Below are 22,012 nucleotides of genomic sequence, written 5' to 3' on the forward strand. Positions count from 1 at the left end.
ACACTGTCCTCCCTCTCATCTCCTGACCCAATATATACGTGGGTGGTTGTTACTTCTGTTACTGCTTGCAGAGGGTGTTAGTTTTGGCTTTTGACTGGTCTGTGCATTTCATTTCTCTCTTACACTCAAATTTAATTCTTTGAGTAGCGAGTTCTAAAATGCCTAGCCTGTCGCAGCTGGAGTAATTATCCCCATGATAATTGCTTCTCCTAGAAGTGGCTGGCATGTCCCTGGCAGAGCAGGGGGTCTCCACATGTGTCCTTGCCTGCAGACACCACTCCTGCAGGTTCCATTGATCAATAATGGGGAACCGTGGCCAATAGAAGCTTGTCAAGGGTATTTGGATTTGAGGTAGATCTCACATTGCACTTAAATTGAAAAAATGATCTTATGGTTAAAAAGGTTGGAGACCACTGGACTAGGGTGTCATCCACACTGCCAAGAGTAGTGGTTGAGATGCTGGATATTAATTTTAATATAACTTTCTCCCAAAGAAAAAAGTCTCAAGCTTCTGTTGGCCAAAGCCACCAGCTGCCCTTTTACATCAAGACAGCCGAAAGGGCCACCAGATCCTAGAAAACACCTCACACTAGGTAAAAACCCCTCTCCCTGATGCCTGGTCACATTTGTTGCCAGAAAGAGCATTCTCCTCTCCCGTGGAGTGAAGGAGGATCCTGTTTAGCTGAGGGCTGTAGGTAGATGAGAGGGCAGGGGAAAGAGATGTTACTCACTTTGTGCAGTAACATTTTTTCTTTGAGATGTGTCCCTGTGGGTGCTCCAACGTTGGGTGTCAAGCTCATCCTGGCTTTCAACTAGTCATCAGGTGGGCTGTGCATGCCCAAGCAGTGTTCCCACCTTTGAAGTAGCATGCGCAGCCCACTTTTCTCTCTCTTTTTTTCTTTGACGCCCTTGTGGGCTGCTATTATTGCCTGAAGAAGAGGGGAGGTGGGTGGGTTGTGGAGCACCCACGGGGACACACATTTCAAAGAACAATCGTTACTGCACAAAGTGAGTAACTTCTCTTTCTTCTTCTTCGAGTGGTGTCCCCGTGGGTGCTCCACCATTGGTGACTGTGTAGCAATGCTCATATGAATGGATGGTGGGCTTCAATGAATTGCTACCGATTGTGAAGAGAACCGTAGTGGCTACTGCGGTATCTGTTGTGAAGCATGGTGGAATAGCATAGTGCTTCATGAATGTATAGTTTGATGACTGTGTCGCTGCTCTGTATTTCCTGGAGTGAGACTCCCTTTAGGAAAGCAGCTGATGCCCCCATCACGCGGGTAGAATGGGCCTTTGGAGTCATCGGTAATGGCCTGTTCTGGAGTGAGTAATAGGTAGTAATGCATGATGTTATCAGCTTTGAAATGCACTGAGAAGACAGTGGTTGTTCCCTGGACCTTTCAGCCAGGGATACCAGCAATCTCTGGGATAACCAAAAGGATTGAGTACTATCAAGATAGAAGGCAATTGCCCTTTTAACATCCAGGGTGTGTAATGTGGCCTCTTCTCTGGAGTGGTGCAGTTTTGGATAGAAGGTGGGAAGGCCTATCAGCTCACTGATATGGAATTCAGACCTAACTCTAGGTAAAAATGTCAGGATCAGGCCACAGAATAAACTTGTGCTTGTGAAAGGTTGTGTATGGAGGCAAAGCCATGAGCACCGGAGTTGCACGCAGGCAGCCCGGTGGGAAGAATGTCCGCACTTCCCCCTTCCCAGCGGCGCTGAGAGTCCCACCGGGCTGCCTGCGTGGAACTCCAGCGCGAGGAGGCGGGGCGGTATGCCAGGATGCTGGCGTGACCTGGCCCTGCTGATTTTAAAGGGCCGCGGCAGCTCGGCTCTGGCCATGTGTCCCTGGGAGCTGGCTGTGGCGCATGGCACAGCCAGGGCCCGCCCCGTTGGCTCCAGTCCTGCCACGGCCCCAGCCCCCCTTTGTCTCCATGCTGCCCATTCCCCATGCCTCCCCTGCACCCCGGGCCCCCTGCTCTCCCTCTTCCCTGCGACCCTTTGGCTCTGTGCTGCCCTTACACCCCGCACCCTGCCCCCAATCCCTGCCCCCCAGCTCTGTGCTGCCCATTCCCTGCACTGCCCCTAGACCCCGATCCCTCTGTCCCTCCCATTCCCCGCATCCTAATCCCCGTGGCTCCACCGCACCCCCGCACCCTGTTCCTCCCCGATCCCTGCCCCCCCAGCTCTGTGCTGTCCATTCTCTGCACTGCTCCTAGACCCCGATCCCTCTGCCCCTCCCACTCCCTGTGCCTCCACCGCACCCTGCTACCCCCGATCCCTGCATCCCTCTGGCTCTATGCCCCCCGTTTCCACACCATCCCCATATTCTCCCACTGTTCCCTGCACCCCTCTGGCTCTGTGCTGTCCCTGCACCCTGTTTCCCCTGTGCGTTGGGAGTGAGGGGTGCTTGCCCATAGAGAGGGGCTGGATAGGGCAGGGAAAAGGCTGCTGTGACCCAGCAGCGAGTGAAAGGGGGAGTTCACTTGAAGGACCTTTGCCTTGATGGAAAAAAATGAATGAAAATGCTATTTGCTATTTATAGGGCTAAAATGCCGGGACAAAAAAGAAAGCAAACAAAAAAAATCCCATTGCAAAATGCAAACGTGTAAAAGACAACAAAGGGGGGGGGGCAAAAAATATTTTGTTTGGGGCAGCAAAAAACCTAGAGCTGGCCCTGTGGGAGGGGAAGGGGCTGGGCTGTGGGGAGGGGTGGAGAGGGGAGGAGAAAAATATGGGGAAGGGGCTTGTGCTGAGGGGAAGGAAGGGGAGGGGAGGAGGTCAGGAGAAGAAGAAGAAAGGGGAAGGCACCAAGAGACAGGGTGGAGGAGAGACAAATGCCAGGGGGCCAAGTGCAGACTGAGGAAAAGGGCAGGAGGGGAGGGGTCAGTGGGAGGGGGACAGGGTGATGCTGGGAGAGGAGAGGGTAAGGGTACTGGGGGTACAGGGGGAGGGGGAGATGCTGGGAGAAGGCTTGAAAGAAGGGGTGGCCATGAGGAAGGCGGGGATGGAGCAAGGCATCTGTGAGGGCACATGGGCATGAGGGGAATGGGGGCAGAGGGTGGTGAGGGGGTGGGTATCAGGGAAAAAGAGAGCAAAGGGGGCAGGGGCAGTGAGGGAAGGGGGAGGCACCAGGAGGGTGCATGTGCCAAGGGATTCTGGGGGTGAAGCAGAAGGGCAGACACCTGCAGGGGAGGGACCAGCACCAGAGGAGAGAGGCAGGGCAGGAGTGTAGAGGTAGGTTTTAGGAGGGGATGAGGAGGGGTAGCTCACACAATCAGAGTGGGGCTACTGAAGGAGTGGGCACAGGAGGCAGAGAAGGGCTGGGGGGAGGGGGACAGGTCTCAGGAAGGCTGAGGGCAGTGAGAAGGGCAGGAGTCAGGACAGCAGAGGAGGGTGAGGGGTTGGGGGGCAGCAGGCACCAGGGGAGCTGATGGAGCAAGGAGAGGAGACATGGCAGCAGAGAGAAAAGGTAGAGGTTTATAAGATATTTATTAATAACCTGGGTGATATTTATTAATAACTTATTAGTTGTTATTGTTCTTATTCGTATTAGGAATTTATGCCATTAAAAAAAACACTTTTTGTGGGGGAGGATGGCGAGTCCCTTTTTTGTCTGGTTGAGTAGGATTTTCCATAATTTGTCGACCCCCTGGCCATGTGGTCCGTTGTTCCAAGCCTTCTTCGAACACACACTCACACTCACTCTCTCCATTCACTCAGGGGTGAATGCAGTTTAGGGAAAGTTACAAGCAAGGTGGCTGCATGTTACAAAGATTACAAAGTTGCAGTTTACCATAAGTTTGAGAGTTACACAGATTACAAAGATTGACAAGGATCACAATAAGTTGCAGTTTAAAACCTTAGACCCTACAGTTTGGTGTAGCTTTAGAAAATCCATGTATATAAATCTAGTGAGCTCAGGAGGAGGCTCCCAACAGTGGGAAGTATGGGTGTACACTGTGGGTGAAGGTTTTGTAGGCCCTTTCAGAATCTCTTAGAGATGGGATGGGAAAATATGGAGAACCCATCAATGGGGGGATGGAAGGCCGTAATGGCCACTATGTGCACTCAGAGTGATGAGAGTGATAAATTTTGTTGTTTCAAGTGCATAATGTATTCCAGTATTAGGTGGAGCAGCACCCCAGAGGGTTGGATTCCTCTGTGCGTGCACCCCTGGGTAAAGCGACACCATTTGTACAGGTAATGGCGTGTAATTTGTACACGCCACTTGCATGTCATTTGCCTCCTGCTATGCAGCAGTACATTTCTCACTTGCTGGGAGCGCTGCTGCTCCACTTCCGAGAACCAGATAGGTACCATGCCGTCAAGTGCAGTGTTTGCGATTGAGGATGAAGTATTGAGCCCTTGTTCTAGGACAGAAGGTCTGGGCAGTTCAGAAGCGGGCAGGGAGGTCGTAGAAACAGTTGATAAAGACATGGGAACCATGTCTGTCGAGGCTATGCTGGGACTATTAGAATCACTTGGGCCCTGTCTTCCTGTATCTTTTGGAGGACTCTGGGAATGAGTAGGATAGGAGGAAAGGCGTATAGTAAATGGGTCCCCCAAAAAAGGAGCATTACGTCTCCCAGGGAGCCATATCCCGTGCCCACTCTCGAACAGTACTGGGGGCATTTGGAGTTCTGTGTGGTCGCGAAGAGGTCTATCTGCAGTACACCCTAACGTTGGAAGAGCTTGTGGGCGATGTGATCGTGCAACTCCCACTCATTCTCTTTGAAGAAGTTGCGGCTGACGGTGTCTGCCATAATATTCTTATCTCCAGGTAAGTATGCTGCCATGATGGTTATGTTGTGGCAGATACACCAGTTCCACAGCTTGATTGCCTCTGCACATAACAACTGGGATCTCGCACCCCCTTGGCGATTGAGGTAGAAAATAGTAGTCATGTCGGTGAGGATATGCACCAAAGAGCTCTGGATGTGTGAGAGGAAGTGCTTCTATGTGTTGTGAACTGCTTACTCCAGCAGGTTTATATGGAGTTTGGACTCGCCTTTGGACAACTTCCCTTCTGCAACCTGTTGTTGGAAGTGTGCACCCCAGCCCAGCAGTGAGGCATCTATAGTTTGGATGGCTGCTCCCAATGGAAAGGCACCCTTTTGAACAGGTTCTGCACCTGGGTCCACCATCAGAGGGAAGTAAGGACCCGTGGAGGAGGTGAGACGTGGCGGCTGTCTGGCATATACACTGAAGAAATCCAGCATTGGAAACATCGAAAACGCAGCCTGGTGTGTGGAACTACATATGTGGTGGCCGCCATGTGTCCCATAAGCTTGAGGCAAGTTAGGATGGGTCAGATTGGGCTGGTGGTAACAATAGTGACAAGGCTTTTTATGTTGTCGAAATGGTGATTGTGGAATCCATGCTGTAATGGAATCTATGCGAGCCACTATGAACTCCAGGGATTGCATAGGACATAGTGTGGATTTCTGCTCATTGATAATAAAGCCTAGCAACTTAAGAAAGGCCTTTGTAAACTTGATCATGCCTCTCATGGTGTGTTGTGAAGGCCTTTGATAAAGCAGTTATCCAGACAGGGAAATATTGTAATGCCATTGTGTCTGAGATAGTCTGCTGTCACAGGGAGGGTCTTAGAAAAGACTCTGGGGGCAGAGGAGAGTACGAATGGGAGGACTCTGTACTGGACATAATGTGAAGCTACCATGAATATTAGGAAATGCCTGTGTGCAGGATGTATTGTGATCCTGTATTGCGCAAGAAAAACCCTCTTGCACAATGCTGTTATGCCAATTATTTTCAGGAATAACTATTGCTCAAGAGAGGCTTTTTTGCACAAGAAGGGGCAGTGTAGACACCTCTTTCTGGCGCAAGAGCCTCTTCTGCAAAAATGTCGGCTCATTAGGTATGCAAATGAGGCTCGGCGATATTCCACACACAGCCTCATTTGCATATTTATCATGCAAGAAGCCGCAAGTGTAGACATAGCCTGTGAGTCCAGGAGGGAGTAACCTTGAGAAGGCAGGAGCAAGCTATAGCAGTCCTCCCCTCCCCTCAGCAATGCCTTCTACGTGGGAAACTGCCTGTAAGGCAGCTGGCAGGCCTCTAACTGAGCGAGAGGTGGAGTTCTTACAACAACTGGAGCAAATACAAACAAAATATCAGGATAGAGCAGCCCAATGAAAAGCGGAGGCAGAGGTGAAGTGTGCCCAACATGAGGCCGAGGAGAAGCACGCCCAACAAGAACATCTGTCGAGGCTAGCTAAAATAGAAGCCGAGGAGGAGCGCGCCGAACAAGAACCTCTGGAGAAGCTAGCAGCAATGCAGGCCAAGATAGCAGAAATAAAGGCAGAGACCAGGCGAATATAAGCGGAAACACAGGAAAGCATTGCTAAAGCGAAGGCCCCACCAACTGACCACCTCTCAGCCGATGGTCAGCGTGTATGTGTGTTATACCTGAGTCTTCAACTGCTGGGACACAAGGTCCCGTCGCAGCGGGCAGCCTAGGGAAGGCTGACGGGCGCCCCGAGAAGTTTAACGTCCGTGTCTTTGACCGCTAGGACCAGGTCCCTTCATGGTGGGCAGCCAATAGGCTGACAGACGCCCCAGAGATTACAGGGAGAGCTTATTACACCTCAGATTTTGACTGCTAGGATACATGATCCCTTCGCAGCAGGCAGCCTAGGGAAGGCTAAGAGATGCCCCTACGGATCTGTCCCCTGGAAGCGACACGATCCAAATGCTCAGCTCTGCCTGTATCTGTCCCTTATGACCAGCTGGAGTTCTTTTAAATTGTGCTTGGTTCTGTTACAGCAACTGAAGGAGTCAGGTTAAAGCTTAAACAGTTACAGGTTTATTAAAGAAGCTTATAAATCATATGGTTACAATGGCTATTGCTCTATTTCTTAACTGCTACCAAATATAGATCTTAAAAATGGTTACAAAGAAAATAAAGATAGAAAATAGAAATAATGGTACTAACTGACAGCTTAATCTCTAAAGAGCTCTAAGTCTATGTGTACATTTAAGACAAAGGACCACATCCAGGTACAATTTTTATCCCCTTCTGTGCCCAGTGTATCAGGCCAGGGTCGGTCCCTCAATTCCTAGGAAAGACGAATACGAGGTGGGTGTCCCCGTGGAACCTCGGGAGGCCAATCACCTATCCAGACCAGCAGATATATGGTAGATTGGCACTCAGAGTAAGTGTGCTGCTGGACCCATCTTTATACCCATAGGGGCCCGTATCCTCTTTCTTATCTAAGATGCCAAATTGTACTGGTCCGTCTTTGTGACGCCAGTTCTTACAAGGGCGTTTCAACTTAATTTACACTTGCAAGAGAGATAACTAAATTGTGAGTACTGGACATTCTTTACTGGGCAGGAGATTCCTCCCCCCGGACGAGTGTGTGTTTGTATCAATATAGGTGCCAACCAAGGCAGTTCTCGCAGCCTCGAGGTCAACAATTGGCGTATCTCTGTTTACAGCCATCCAGGGTCACAGCAGCCAGAATATCTGGGCCTTCTGTCAAGGCTTCAAAGATTATGCTGATTTTACTGCTCTGTGTGCCCTGTATGCTCCAGGCAAGCAAAGATGGATGTTACCGGGGGGGGGGGGGGGTTCTTGTCTGGCTACACCACCCTGCTCCTGCGAATGTTCCAGTTCCTGTTCAATATCCCAGGAAACTCCAAACTCCAATCCCAGAAAGTGGAAGAACAACAGAGACTGTATCCTCTCAGGAGTTAAGTGTACAACTGTGTTGGTATGGGGTATGATTATGGCAGGGCAAATCTGTGTAATCAGTTTTAGAAGCCTTGTCTTTGGTTCAGGCAGGTCTGCAAACACCACAGTCAGTTTGTAAGTTCAGGACCCAGGCCTTGGCTCAGGCAAGGGAACAAATGAAGTGCAGGAGACCCTCGCCCTAGATCAGAGCAGGGCAGCAAGCAACACAGTTCAGCTGTTTTAGAAGCCCAGGCCTTAGTTCAGGCAGGGGCAGCCAACACACAGGCTAAAGAGCCCTTGTCCTGGTTCAGAGCAGGGCAGCAAGCAACCAGTTTAGTCAACAGTCTGTCTCCTTGCTCAGAAGCGGTGCAGGCAGCTTGCCTGCAGTGGCGGAGAGGGGGAGACTGCCACCCGGTAGTGGTCCTGATAGTAGCAGCACAGTTGGCTGCTGGGTCAGCAGGGCTCCAGCCCGAAATGCGATTACTTGAGGCACTTAATCATCCTCACTATTCCCTGCGCCACTCCCCTTCTCCTCCTCAGCGTGTACCTGGGATTCTCGGGGAGCCAAGGGTGCTCAAGTCCAGCTGGGGGGTCCGGGTAGGTCCAAGCCAGTCCCAGCCAGTCTCCACATGCAGGCCAGGGCAAGGGTTCAGGCCGGTCCTCCAGACCAGACTGGAGGTTCAGGACAAGCTTCGGCCTCCCAGGCAGGGAGCACTGAGCAGGCCTCTGGTTCCTCCAGAAGCTGGGCCCAAACTGAGGACTTTTATAGTCCTAGCCCTGCCTCCAAGCTTCTGGTCAAGTGACTGGGAGGGTCTAGACTGTGCCCAAAATGGCTGCCTGAGGGGTTTCCCCGCCTCCAGATCAGTGGGCAGCCACTCATCCCACTATAGAACATTTTAAAAATATATTTCCCAGGGACTTCTGCTTACTGCTACTGCAACTGCTAGCTGCTCTACCAAGTAAATTAGTATTAGCTATTGTTTCCTCCGGATAATTAACCTTATTTATAAAACTTAGATAAATTAAGATTCCCCAACTTTCATATATGTCAAGTTAAAGCATTACCTGTGATTTGTCAATGTTTAGAATATGGATGTTAGAGTGTGGTTGTTTACATGATTAATCGATGATCTAGGGTTTATCGTTTAATTCTAGTGGCTACATGCACCTCTCCCCCGCTGACTCTGTATCAGAGGCTGCAAGAGGGGGCACAAGAGCTAGTGCCCATGGGGAGCTCCTTCCCCCTGCACTGCTGCCTCCCAGAGATACAGCAGTGGAGGGGGGCAGGAAGAAGCTGGTACACATGAGGAGTCGGCTTAAAAGCAGTCTCCTACCCCCCAGTCACATGTAAACATGTAACCACTAAAAAAATCCTATAGTTACATGTTTACACAAATACAAGCAAGTTAACATCCCAGCTTAGAATAAACATTAAACTGTCTAGAAATAACTAATTGTTCACATGCATATTAAGAGTTTCCAGCAGGGGTCAGTGTTTGGACAAAGCCTAACTACACAGATGCTTGTTACTTTTGTATACATTTTTTACAATTAACTTCCCTAACAAATATAGCACTACTCTAAGAGGCAACAGGCTTAACAATATATTCAGTTACTTGGAGATTAATAGTACTGTATATCAGCTCAACATAATTCATCCACAATTAATCAGAATCAGTCTCTGTAGTTGGCATATTAAACAATTCTGTAACACCCAAATGTTTTACAGAGATCCAAAACTGAGCTTTCTAAAAGCTCCTCTAAGATACACACAGTGACTAAAATCATCTTGATTTCTGGAGGCTTTCAAACCCATCTGTAACTCCCAGTGTAGTCTAGTTGTTGCAGACCTCTTTAAAAAAATTAGTTCCCCCCCCCAAATTTTTTTTTATATTTTATATATAAACTCAAGGAGTTTTGCTTTGCATAATAAATACTGTGGTTGTCATAATATTAAATAACATGACTCCACTCAACAGAAAAGCACTGACTTATTTAATGTAAATAAAGATGTTTTCAAATAGAAACACATCAAAGTAGTAATTGTGTACTTTCATACCCCATCCACGTCAGTATAAAAATAAGTTACAAGGCAGAAGGAACCTGGTAAATTAAACCAAAAATCATTACACGAAGGGTTAAAGCTGACATTCTTGAGATCCTGCAGCATATAGTCTCAAGTGCGAGAAGGAAGTTCTTAAACTCTCAATTTGGAGGATCTAAAATCAATCATGTTGAGCCTTTCAAAAACTTGTTCAATTAATCTTGTTATTGGTCAGCCTGCCAAAAAGAAACATGAGCTATGCTATGATGTGCCTTGTGAGATAGAACTAAAATATAGAAATATAGTTCAAATGCAAATTTGTTACAGTTTGTAGACAAGTTTCTGGAAAAGAAGGATAATTTCTGTCCCCTCCACAAATCTAGTTCGGAGTTAAAAAGGAGACCAACTGCCAGCTGCTAGATTTTACATTGTATGTTTTATTATAGAATTTGGGGGACAGGTCACAAAATTATCTGCAGTCCAACATCAGCTGAAAAGGCAAATGAGGGTAGTACACAGGACAAAGTTAAAATGTAGACAATTTTTCATTATTTCAAAGTCTGCCTGAAACCAGCAACTCAATGGTGTTGCACACAGATCTTTCTTTTCTTCAAAATCACTTTTTCTTTAATGCTTCAGTTAGCTCAGGAACTACCTGCAAATTTAAACAAAGTAAGTATGTACAAATTTCTACAAAAAATGTCTGCTAGAACCGGAAAAGAGAGCTGCTGATACAAAATACTGTATAAACATAATGTAAGACACAAACACCAAGAAATTGATTTGATATGCCATTAAATTACAGCCTAATGAACTCTTGTTTAGATTTAGCTTATTTTTTAAAAAAATTAGTACATTTGCACACTGAACTCAGCTGGAGGACTCAACCCAACTGACTGTCAGAATCTAATCTCAATCAATACAAAAACTATACTGTAATGTGTGTACTGAACAGTTCTACAATTTGCCTGGTAAATATTTAAATATCGGGTGATTTTCAACAGAAAGGTGCAGCAGTTGATATTACAAGAAGGATCATTATCAGTTCTGTAAGGCTTCATAAGATACACAGTTACAGCCCAATTTTAAGAGGGTGAAATTAGAAACATGCAGACCCTTGACTATTTGAAAATCCTTAGAGTTAAGGTCCTATTCCCCAAATTTCTAGTTCCAGCTTGGTTAGGAATATCAGAGTTGCTTTCAGAAATTACATATTTTTCTATAGTAATAGATATGTAGCCATGTTAGTCAGTATAGCTGAAACAAAAAACAGGACTACATAGCACTTTAAAGACTAATAAGATGGTTTATTAGGTGATGAGCTTTCGTGGGTCAGACCCACTTTCGCAGGCCAGATCCACTGATCTGAGGAAGTGGGTCTGGCACTCAAAAGCTCATCACCTAATAAATTATCTTGTTAGTCTTTAAAGTGATACATAGTCCTGTTTTATATTTTTCTATTATTTTCTTGGAAAACTGAAAAATAGAAGAACTAAATCAGAGAAATTTAATTCTGAAGAGATGGGAAAGTGATTTGCAGCAAATATCACCTTGGCCAAAAAACAGTTTAAAGCAGGGCTACTCAACACATGCGGCCCACAGAGCAGTTTCAGTTTACACGGGGCTCAACACATGGCCCATGGGTGGGATCCTTTGAACATGGCCTCCACTGGGAACATGCTCCACAATGGTGAGGCGTCTCCCAGGCAGGGTGAGCATTGAAGGACACAAGCAGATGGGCTGGCTGGAACAGACAGGTACAGGGTGTTAGCATTTCTAGCCCCCAGGGAGGAGGAGCAGTGGAGCATTGTGGGAAGCGCTGGCTGCTTAGCACCTCTTAAGCTCTGCCCATAAGGCTGACTGGCTCATACTGGCCATGGCTGGATCCAAAGCCATGATTTTTGCAGTGGTCCTCAACGCGGTGCCCGCAGGTGCCATAGCACCAGCCGGGGCATTTATGTGCGCCCGCCAAAACATCTGGGCTGGCCCCGCCCCCGGCACGCGGCACATGCGTGGTGCCAGCCCCGAGCATGTGAGCAGCCCCTACCCCTGGCACATATGCAGTGCCAGCCCCGAGCTCAGGGCGCGTGGGCGGCCCCGCCCCCTGGCATGCAGCACATGTGTGGTGCCGGCCCCGGGCTCAGGGCACGTGGGCGGCCCCTACCCCCAGCGCGCAGAACATGCGCAGTGCCAGCCCCGGACACAGAGCACATGGGTGGCCCCTGACCCGGGCGCCGGCCCTGGGCTCAGGGTGTGTGGGCGGCCCCAACCCCTGGGCACACGGCAGATGCATGGTACCAGCCCTGGGCTCAGAGCGCATGGGCAGCCCCCACCCCCGGGCGTGCGGCCCATGCGCGGTGCTGGCCCTGGGTGGACCCTACCCCCAGTGCGCAGCACATGCGCAGTGCCAGCCCCGGACACAGAGCACATGGGCGGCCCCAACCCCTGGGCGCGCGGCACATGCACGGCGCCGGCCCCAGCAGCACAGTGCATGAGCGGCCCCGCCCCCGGACACCGGCACATGAGCAGCCCCGCCCATGGGTGCCCAGCAGCCACGAAAGGTTGGAGACCACTGATTTAAGGCTTAATCTTGGTTTTCAAGCCTGTCCGTGTGAAAGAAGCTATTTGTATATATTTGCGTGTATATGCAACCATGCTTAAGTTGCAGCCCTTGGCATGTGCTGTGAGTATCATTGTGGTCCCCAGACCTTCCAAAGTTGAGTAACCCTGGTTTAAAGTAAAATGGATCTACTAGTCAAGCTACACAAAATGAGTAAGTCATAAGGAAAGAAGTGGACAAGCTGATTTAACCAGCATTAAACCATGTTTTTCAAGTGAGTTAGTGCCAAAGCCTTGGCACCTGTTGTGGTTTTGTCACTTACATACCAACCATGTTGCACTGTAATTCTGACTAGTGTTAGGAAGAGCAGTAATGCATGTAGAGAGTTGGTAGATTAGTCCATAGATTGCACCTGAAAACCTCTCTGAGTCACTTGTGTAAAATATCAATTACCTTGTCTTTCAAGGGGCTGCAGGTTGCCTCAGCTCAAAGAGATCCCAGCTGAACTCATCGCTGATGAATATAGCCTCTCAATTATTTAAGAGATCTACATTGCCATTAGGTGGAACTAATGTGTTCGTACAAAATTTATTAAGGAAATTGTCTACATGTTGTTTCTTCCGAATGTCACTTTGTCTCCAGCTTATTAAAAGGCCCATGTTTACTGCCAAGCCAGCAGGCATTAGTTCAGGAATGGCATTAAGTGCTGGCAATGTTTCTGCCTACTTTCCTCAGTAGATATACTATGAGCTCATGCCAGTCATACACATTACGTGCTAACAGAGCCTCAAGTGTAACCTGTAGCAGCACTCTGAAGTTCCAACGTTCCAGGTTCAAACTTTTTCACATAATGTTTTTGATATGATGGTAGGAGCTCAGGTGATAAGTTTAATATTAAGAAACACGCATGTTTTATTTCACACTGTACAAAACTAGAACTACTGCCCCAAACAATTCACAAACATCTAAAGTCAGCATCAACTCCACGTGCATTCATACTTCAACTAAAAAAATTTAGGGATAACCTTGTAGGATGTGGCTGTGTTTGCCTTACATATTACAAGCAACTCTATCTTGGTCTTAAAATGTAGGTTTATATTTTAACAATTTCAATATGAGTTCTTTTAGCAGCAAATTTTGTACAAATTGTGTAGCCTCTAAATGTATTTTTTTTCTATAAGAAGTTAAAAAACAAATTGTTCAAGTTTCTTAAAGTGAAGTATCTGGGAATGTAAATACCTTCAATATGCAACACAGATCAGAGGATTAAAGAGGGAAAACTTTAAAGTGTTGAGGAAATAGACTCTTTGGTGAAAAGGGTTAGATTCCACATAATACAGTGGCTAAAAACTCAGTAAATGGGTGTACAGTTGCTCTTCAGAACTGAGTGCACAAGATGAATGCCCTTTTAGTACAAATCTAAATAAAATTCAAATAGATATTTGCAGAGGCACAGGAATCGCCCTCTCCCCCCGCTTCCACTCACAGAGCTTTGATTATGGGTATTGTTTTGACATCTTTGTGTCATAACTTTCCCAGAATTAAGAGAAGTCTGGAAAGCAAATCAACAGTAGACAAGAAATAGGACTTCTTAAGCCTTGCTTTCACACAGCCAAAAAAAGGCTCATTAAACAAGCTAATTCTGCTGTGAAATGAAAGGAGTTTCAGAAACGTAGCGCTCACACAACAATTAAGTCTGTTCACACCTGCACGTTAAGAGTATAACTAGCTTCCAAACAATTCTGTATACATGCAAAGGGGAGATGGGACAGTTTCACTTCGGGGATGTTGACGGTTAACCCATAGGCCCCAGCCTTAATGTGTGAGGTTTACCAGTTATAGTTAACGAGTACGGCTGGGGCAGCCCTCATCCGTAGTGAGCCATGGACTGGTGTACTCCATATTTCCAGTGTTCAGGAAATAAAGTCTTTGGTGGAAAGGGTTAGATTCCACATGATGCAGTGGCTAAAAACTCAGTGAATGAGTATACAGTTGCTCTTCAGAAACTGTTGAAAGGGGGCTTTCCAGCCCAGCTGGGCTTGAGTAGCACCCTCACCCACTGCAAGTTTAACTGGCTAACCAGTTAGCTAACTAAATGGGATTTTACATTTCTAGTTTTACTGATCCAATATTGGGGTACTGAATGTAGGGAAAGAACATGGTAGCCCAAGACACATAGCATTCAGATTTTTTTTTTTAACTTCTAAGAGATTTTGGGCTCCATAGAGAAGCCAAGACGTAGACTTAAAAAATGTTCTACGCCAAACTTACTTTCTCTTGATTATCCAATAAACTTTGCTTTATGTATGATACTTTTATTTATCACATGTGATGAGAAGTAGGAGATGACAAAGTAACTGGCTCAGGACACAGTCCAAAATATAGGAATAAATAATGTGCATCCTAAAAAAGGCACAACCTAGATCGGGATGGGCAATAATTTTTAAAAGGGGGCCACTTCACAAATTTCTGCCTTGGACAGAAGGGGCAGGGCAAGGAGACTTCTCAGGGTCCCCTGCCACAGACCCTGTAGGCACAGCAGTGGGAGGAGACCTCAACACACTCCCCTCCTGCCTCCAGAACAATCAGGGCTTGGGGGCAGGGAGCGCGTGAAGTCTCTCTCTCTCCCCCATGTGCCTGCCCTGCCAGGGGCACATGGCAGCTAGAGAGAAACGTCGGCTGTTTTAAAACAGCCGGCATTTCTCTTTAGCAGCTGTGCATCCTTGGAGTGGGAAAGACTTCGTGCGCTCTCCCGTCCCTAGGTCTCAATTGGCCTGGGGGCAGGGGAGCAGCAAGGTGGCAGCAGGCCTGATCCACTGGCGTGGCAGGCTAGATCTGACCTGCAGCAGTCCTTTTGCCCACCCCTGACCTAGATGCTGGCTAGTATAAGGAGCATGAAAAACGTCTGATTGTGACAAGTGGCAGGAATAATGGACCTAATATTACAAAATAAAAGATCTTTAAAAGGGCAGTACTTAGTATATATAGTAGCTAGTTTTCCCTCTTAAATAGTATAACTGTCAAAAGCTTAAGTAAAACAGTGATTCCAGGACACAGTTATGAAGAACTCACTACAAACTGTCATTTTAAACATCAGTTTCTGTATATGTTCCATAGTATCTAAGTCTCCTCCCTCGTTTTAAGAGTCTCTTTCAGAATGAGTCAGATTTAATAGAGATTTTGAACTATCTTCCTGGTTCAGACTTCGTTATACACAGTTCCACTTACTTCAGAATCATAGAACCATACAGCTGGAAGAAACCTCAGAAGGTACCAAAGTCCAGCCCCCTGCCCAAGGCAGGACCAATCCTAACTTAAAAAAACCCAGCCAGGGCTTTGTCAAGCCGAGACTTAAAAATCTCTAGAGATGGAGACTCCACTACTTCCCTAGGTAACCCATTCCAGTGCTTTACCACCCTCCTAGTGAAATAGTTTTTTCCTAATATCTAACCTGGACCTCTCCCACCACAACTTGAGACCATGGTTCTGCCATCCATCACTACTATGAACAGCCTTTCTCCAACCTCTTTGGAAGCTCCCTTCAGGAAGTTAAAGGCTGCTATCAAATCCCCCCTCACTCTTTGCTTCTGCAGATTAAACAGACCCAACTCCCTCAGCCTCTACTCGTAGGTCATATGCTCCAGCCCCCTAATCATTTTCGTTGCCCTCCACTGGACCCTCTCCAATGCATCCACATCCTTTTTGTAGTGAGGGAGGAGGCCCAGAACTGGACACAATACCCCAGATGTGGCCTCACCAGAGCCGAATAAAGGGGAATAATTACTTCTCTGGATCTTCTGGCAATTCTCCTCCTAATGCCATTAGCCTTCTTGGCTACAAGAGCACACTGTTGACTCATGTCCACCTTCTCATCCACTGTAATCCCCAGGTCCTTTTTTGCAGAACTACTACTTAGCTGGTTGGTAACAATGCTTGGGATTCTTCCATCCAAAGTGCAGGACTCTGCACTTGTCCTTGTTGAACCTCATCAGATTTCTTGTGGCCCAATCCTCCAATTTGTCTAAGTCACTCTGGACCCTATCTCTGCCCTCAAGTGTATCTACCTCTCCCCCTAGCTTAGTGTCATCTGCAAACTTGCTGAGGGTGCAATCCATCCCCTCATCCATGTCATTAATGAAGATACTGAACAAAACCAGTCCTAGAACCAAACCTTGGGGCACTCCGCTAGAAACTAACCATCAACCTGAGCCATTGATCACTACTCGCTGGGCCCGACCTTCTAGCCAGCTTTCTATCCATTTTACCGTCCATTTATCCAATCCACATGCCCTTAACTTGCTGGCAAGAATATTGTGGGAGACCGTATCAAAAGCTTTGCTAAAGTCAAGGTATTAATTGATCTGGAGCATATGCGAGGCTTCCAGGCAAGGACTGAGCGTTGGGCAGTCAGGCGAAATATTACATCCACTGACTTTCCCATGTCTACAGAGCCAGTTACCTCATCATAGAAGCTAATCAAATTGGTCAGACACGACATGCCCTTTGTGAATCCATGCTGACTATTCTTGATCACTTTCCCCTCTTCCAAGTGCCTCAGAATGGATTCCTTAAGGATCCCTTCTATGATTTTCCCAGGGACTGACCGGCCTATAGTTCCCTGGATCGTCCTTCTTCCCTTTTTTGAAGATGGGCACTACATTTGCCTTTTTCCAATCATCCGGAATCACTCCCGATCTCCACAACTTTTCAAAGATAATGGCCAAAGGCTCCTCAATGACATTTGCCAACTCCCTCAGTACCCTTGGATGCATTAAGTCCAGACCCATGGATTTGTGTACGTTTAGCTTTTCTAAATAGTTCCTAACCTATTCTTTACCCACCAAGGGCTGTCCATCTTCATCCCATCTTCCGTCCGTCACTTAATGCATTAGTCTGGGAGCGGAACTTGTCCGTGAAGACAGAGGAAAAGAAAGCATTGAGTACTTCAGCTTTTTCCCCACATCATCTGTCACTAGGTTACCTCCTTAATCCAGGAGGGGGCCCACACCCTCTCTGATCACCTCCTTCTTGCTAACATGCCTATAGAAACCTTTCTTGTTATCCTTCACATCTTTTGCCAGTCGCAATTCCAATTGCGCTTTCGCCTTCCTGATAACCTCACCTCCGCCCCCCGGCATTCTCGAGCTATACATTTATACCCCTCCCTGGTCATTTGTCCAAATTTCCACTTTTTGTAAGCTCCCTTTTTGTGCTTAAGTTCACCAAGGATTTCCCCTGTAAGCTAATCCGGTCTCCTACCATGTTTGTTTCTCTTGCTACGCATCGGGATGGTTTCTTTCTGTGCTTTCAATAAGGCTTCTTTAAAATATTGCCAGCTTTCCTGGACTCCTTTCCCCTTCATGGGAGAATCCCCTGGGGATGCTAACATCAGGTCTCTGACGGAGTCAAAGTCTGTTTTTCTGAACTTCAAGGTGTTTATTTTACTACTCTCTCTTCTTCCTTTGGTCAGGGTCTTGAAATCTTCTCTCTCATGATCACTGCTCTACTTCCCCTATTAGTTCCTCCCTGTTTGTGAGCAGAAGGTCAAGCTGCGCACGGCCCCTGGTCGGATCCTTCTGCATTTGTACCAAGAAGTTATCCCCAACATTCTCCAAAGACTTCCTGGATTGCCTGTGTACTGCCGTATTGGTCTCCCAACAGATGTCAGGGTGATTAAAGTCCTCCACGAATACCAGGGCCTGCAGTCTGGCAGCTTCTCTCTGTTGTCCAAAAAAAGCCTCATCTACCTCATCCACCTGATTCGGTGGCCTGTAGTAGACACCAACCACAACATCACTGCTGTCGTTTGCACCTCTAAACTTAATCCATGGACTCTTAACAGGCTTTTCTCCCTCTATATACTGGAGTTCTGAGCAATCATGGTGCTTTCTTACATATAGTGCAACTCCTCCTCCTTTTCTCCCCTGCCTGTTCTTCCTGAACAGTTTATACCTTTACATGACAGCACTCCCGTCATGCGAGTCATCCCACCAGGTCTCTGTTATCCCAATTAAATCATATTTCTTGGACAGGGCCAGGGCCTCCAATTCTTCCTGTCTGTTGCCCAGGCTTCTCGCATTGGTGTACAAACACCTCAGATAACCAGTTAATCGCCCTACCTTCTCCATTTGAATCAGGGGTCCTCCCTTGTTGCTCATTCCTCTTTGCATTTCTTCCTGGTATCCAACTTTCCCACTCCCCTCAGGGTTTTGGTCACCGTCCCCCAACAAACCTAGTTTAAAGCTCTCTTCACTAGGCTTGCAAGCCTGCCCACGAAGATGCTCCTTCTTCTCTTTGTTAGGTGGATCTCATCTCTGCCTAACAATCCTTGTGCCCGGAACAGAGTGCCATGGTCAAAGAAACCAAAGCCCTCTCTCCGACACTACCTATGCAACCATGCATTCACTTCCTCAATTCGACGATTCCTGCTCAGTCCTTTCCCTTCAACAGGGTGGATGAACGAGAACACCACTTGTGCTCCGAATTCTTTGATCCTTCTTCCCAGTACTAAATAATTTGTGAGTTTGTTATAGTAATCTGATAATAGGAGAAGTACGTGCTACTATAATACAGAGAAGCACAGGTACAATATTAAATTATAATTAGTCTACATGAAAATGAAAGGAAAAAAATTTACCAACCATTTTAAGGAATGGTTTTCATCTACAAAAAGCCTCATGGCAGACAATTTTAAAGACATCAGAGGATTGATCATGTGAGTTTCTTATTCAGTCAACATTTTTTCCCCTATCCAGATACTTATATATCAGCTTAAAACACTATTTCCTTATCCTAATATTTCCTTAAATACATCTTTACACTTACTTCAAAATTTCATATAGGAGCAAATTAAAAAAAAAAACAAAAAAAAAAGAAAAAAACTATGCAGAACTGATTTTTGGTAGGGCAGCTCTAAAAAACTTGAAGGTGATTCCTCCTCCACCCCCGTTCCCCCGCCCCCACCTCAAGGTTAGCGTTACCTTAAATAAATCTGCCACCAATCCATAGTCTGCAACCTGGAAAATTGGAGCTTCTGGATCCTTATTAATAGCAACTATGGTCTAAAAGCAGGAGGAAAAAACAAACATACAGCTACAGTTTCAAACATACAGTTATATATTACAATTTTTCCAATACAGAAAGCATGCCTTTAGTTCGCACTGGAATACTAGACCTAGCAGATATGGTTAAGTGCATTTGACAAATATTTTCCATTTCTGCCTTAAAAACAAGACCTATGAAGACAGTCTCAATAAAGGAGCCAAATGTCTTCAATAACAACAGAAAAGTCTGTTAAGCTCTAAGGGCACATCTAAACTACATTCCTCTATTGAAAGAGGAATGTAAATGAGGCAAATTGAAAGTGCAAATGAAGAGCGGATATAAATATCCCACACTTCATTTGCATATTTGCATCCGAGCGCTTTTTCAAAAAAAGGTTTTTCGAAAGTGAAAGCGCAGTTTAGACACGGTTCTTTTGAAAAAAAAAAACCTTTTTCGAAAAAACCCATACTCCTCTTTTTTTTTCAGGAGCATGGGCTCTTTCAGTAGTGTTTCAGTAGCTTTGGAATATTTTAATCGCTGTTCTGTAAAATGAGTGGATTCAGTACATTTAAAAATAATGCTAATTGACTGGCACATAAATGAGGTAAGACATACAAAAGTAAACCTTTTAGTTGTTTTGTCTCTTATGGATTTGCAATGCCTTTCCCTTCTAACATGAATATGTTAGTTCCCTTCCGGAAAAGGGATTTTTCTACCTGATTGTAAAGGTACAAATAAATTATACATTTCACTCAGAGAAAGCTTCCCTACTTCTAAAAACATATTTAAGTGTGCAAGTTCACAATGCCAGATAATTCACAGTGGGGGAGGGGGAGAATATCACACCAGAGAGACTGTAGCCATGGTTACAGGGATTTTTTTTTTAAATTGGATCTTTTCACTAAATACAGTACCCAACTGCTTTTACTAAAAACAAAACTAGGTCACAGTTCAACTAAAAATTGAAAAGTCTTAAATATACACAAGTTTATGTAAATATAAATATTATAAAGGGAAACCTTAAAATGGTATGACTCAAAATCACCTAATTTTTACATATAGTTGATACCAAACAAACAAACAAAGAATTTTCAGAATTCAGGATATAGTATTGGAGAAAGAGCAGGGATATTATGCTATTAGCAGGAATTCATATTTTTTTATCACCTTCTTCACCTCTCTGTTTAGAAGAGAAGAAGCTAATGCTACACAAATTTCACTAACACTGGCATAAAATCTGCTTCTTCCACTGTAGGTTGCAACTCTCAACCTCACAATCCCAGTTGAAAGTTTTCCTCCACTGCCAAGGGCATACCCTTTAAATTTCTCTCAACTTAAATTTCCAACTGTATAATTCTAAAGCAGGATACAACTTGTATTACATTGCATCTTCCATAGCATTTGCTCTAAACTAAATTTGGCAGCTAGCACAGCACTCTATTCATTCTTGTGTCCCCCCAAAAAGTTTCACATTTAACTTTAAAATTCACACATCAAAATGCAGTATTCAGAAGAAACTAGGTGCTAAAGTGAGTGCTTATCCTACTATGCAATTTGTCTCATGCTAAGAATATTACTAGATAGTTAACCAAGCTAAATTTGTTGCTGTGGCCAGAAGGGAATTTTCTAAAATTTCAGGAGAAAAAAAAGTTAAGACCCATTTATCAAAAGGTGAAAACAGAAATGTTTGCCCCACATATAAACAGTTCCTGCCTCACCAGGATGCCATAGCAGAAATACATTTGAGCCTGTTTAATAAAAATCTACTTTAACACAGTCTCCTGAAGAGATACAAATGGTCACTTTTTTAAATTACACAAAGAAAAAGCAACTTTTCTATTTTTGGCTGTTATTACTGCACATGATCCTGCCAATCTATTAGGAAACTCTCAATGTCCAGTCCACAGTCCAATTTCATATGTAGCCAGTACATTTCAGCTACTCACGAGTTAAGCCTTTTAAAGTTTTATTACCATTTTATAATAGGTTTCCATTTGAATGAATAAATGCAAGAATGTCAGAGGCATCTTTTACTTTATGGAATAGTAAGTTCATAATTCAAATTGCATATTGTTATGCATGAATTAATGTGTCAAGTTCTGAAATACATGTGAGCAGAACTATAGTACAGTACTCTAGAATGGCATTTGTGTTTAAACAATGCATTAAATCAATTAAGTCTTTTCTGATGAATGACTGTTTTTGCAACACATTTCTTTCAAAGTTAGCTTGCTATTGAAACACTTTTTTCACAGTATTTAACATCATTTGAGAATTGATATTTTTAATGCAGCAGAACAAACCAATCATCTTTCCATGTTCACTTTCCACAAATGTTGGAACAAGTTTTACTCCGATCTGTTATTTTGCCATAAAAAAAAATCATTTCCACTTCTTTCAGTCTTTCCTAATTCATGCCAGACTGTACCTTGCTGTCTTTCATCCCTGCTAAATGCTGGATTGCTCCAGATATTCCAACAGCAATATAAAGTTCCTAGAAGAAAAAGAATTATTAACATTAGTGATATTTTCAGAGATGTTACAAACTAACAAAAAAATTGGTACGATAGAGAATTTTAATATATCGTTTCTTGTCTAGATTACTTGAAATCCAGGATAGGTACACAGTAGGCAGATATCCTAGGGATATCCACCTGG

General features: G+C 45.3%; 1 protein-coding gene across 4 annotated transcripts in view; it reads right to left on the minus strand.

Moving 5' to 3' along the window:
• Positions 1-10,167: 10,167 nt before the first annotated feature.
• ETFA (electron transfer flavoprotein subunit alpha) overlaps positions 10,168-22,012 on the minus strand; it is a 77,691-nt gene continuing 65,846 nt past the window's right edge. For 3 of the 4 annotated variants that reach the window (XM_075897362.1, XM_075897360.1, XM_075897359.1), the window contains 3 exons: positions 21,783-21,848; positions 19,291-19,371; positions 10,168-10,405 (listed from right to left, as the gene is read on the minus strand). In XM_075897362.1, the coding sequence (XP_075753477.1) occupies positions 10,367-10,405; positions 19,291-19,371; positions 21,783-21,848 (186 nt within the window). In that variant the 3' untranslated portion in view covers positions 10,168-10,366. The remainder of the gene's footprint in view (positions 10,406-19,290; positions 19,372-21,782; positions 21,849-22,012) is intronic. The other variant, XM_075897361.1, reaches the window with a different exon arrangement.

The sequence above is a fragment of the Pelodiscus sinensis genome, chromosome 14 (assembly GCF_049634645.1).
Source record: "Pelodiscus sinensis isolate JC-2024 chromosome 14, ASM4963464v1, whole genome shotgun sequence".
Taxonomy (NCBI): domain Eukaryota; kingdom Metazoa; phylum Chordata; order Testudines; family Trionychidae; genus Pelodiscus; species Pelodiscus sinensis.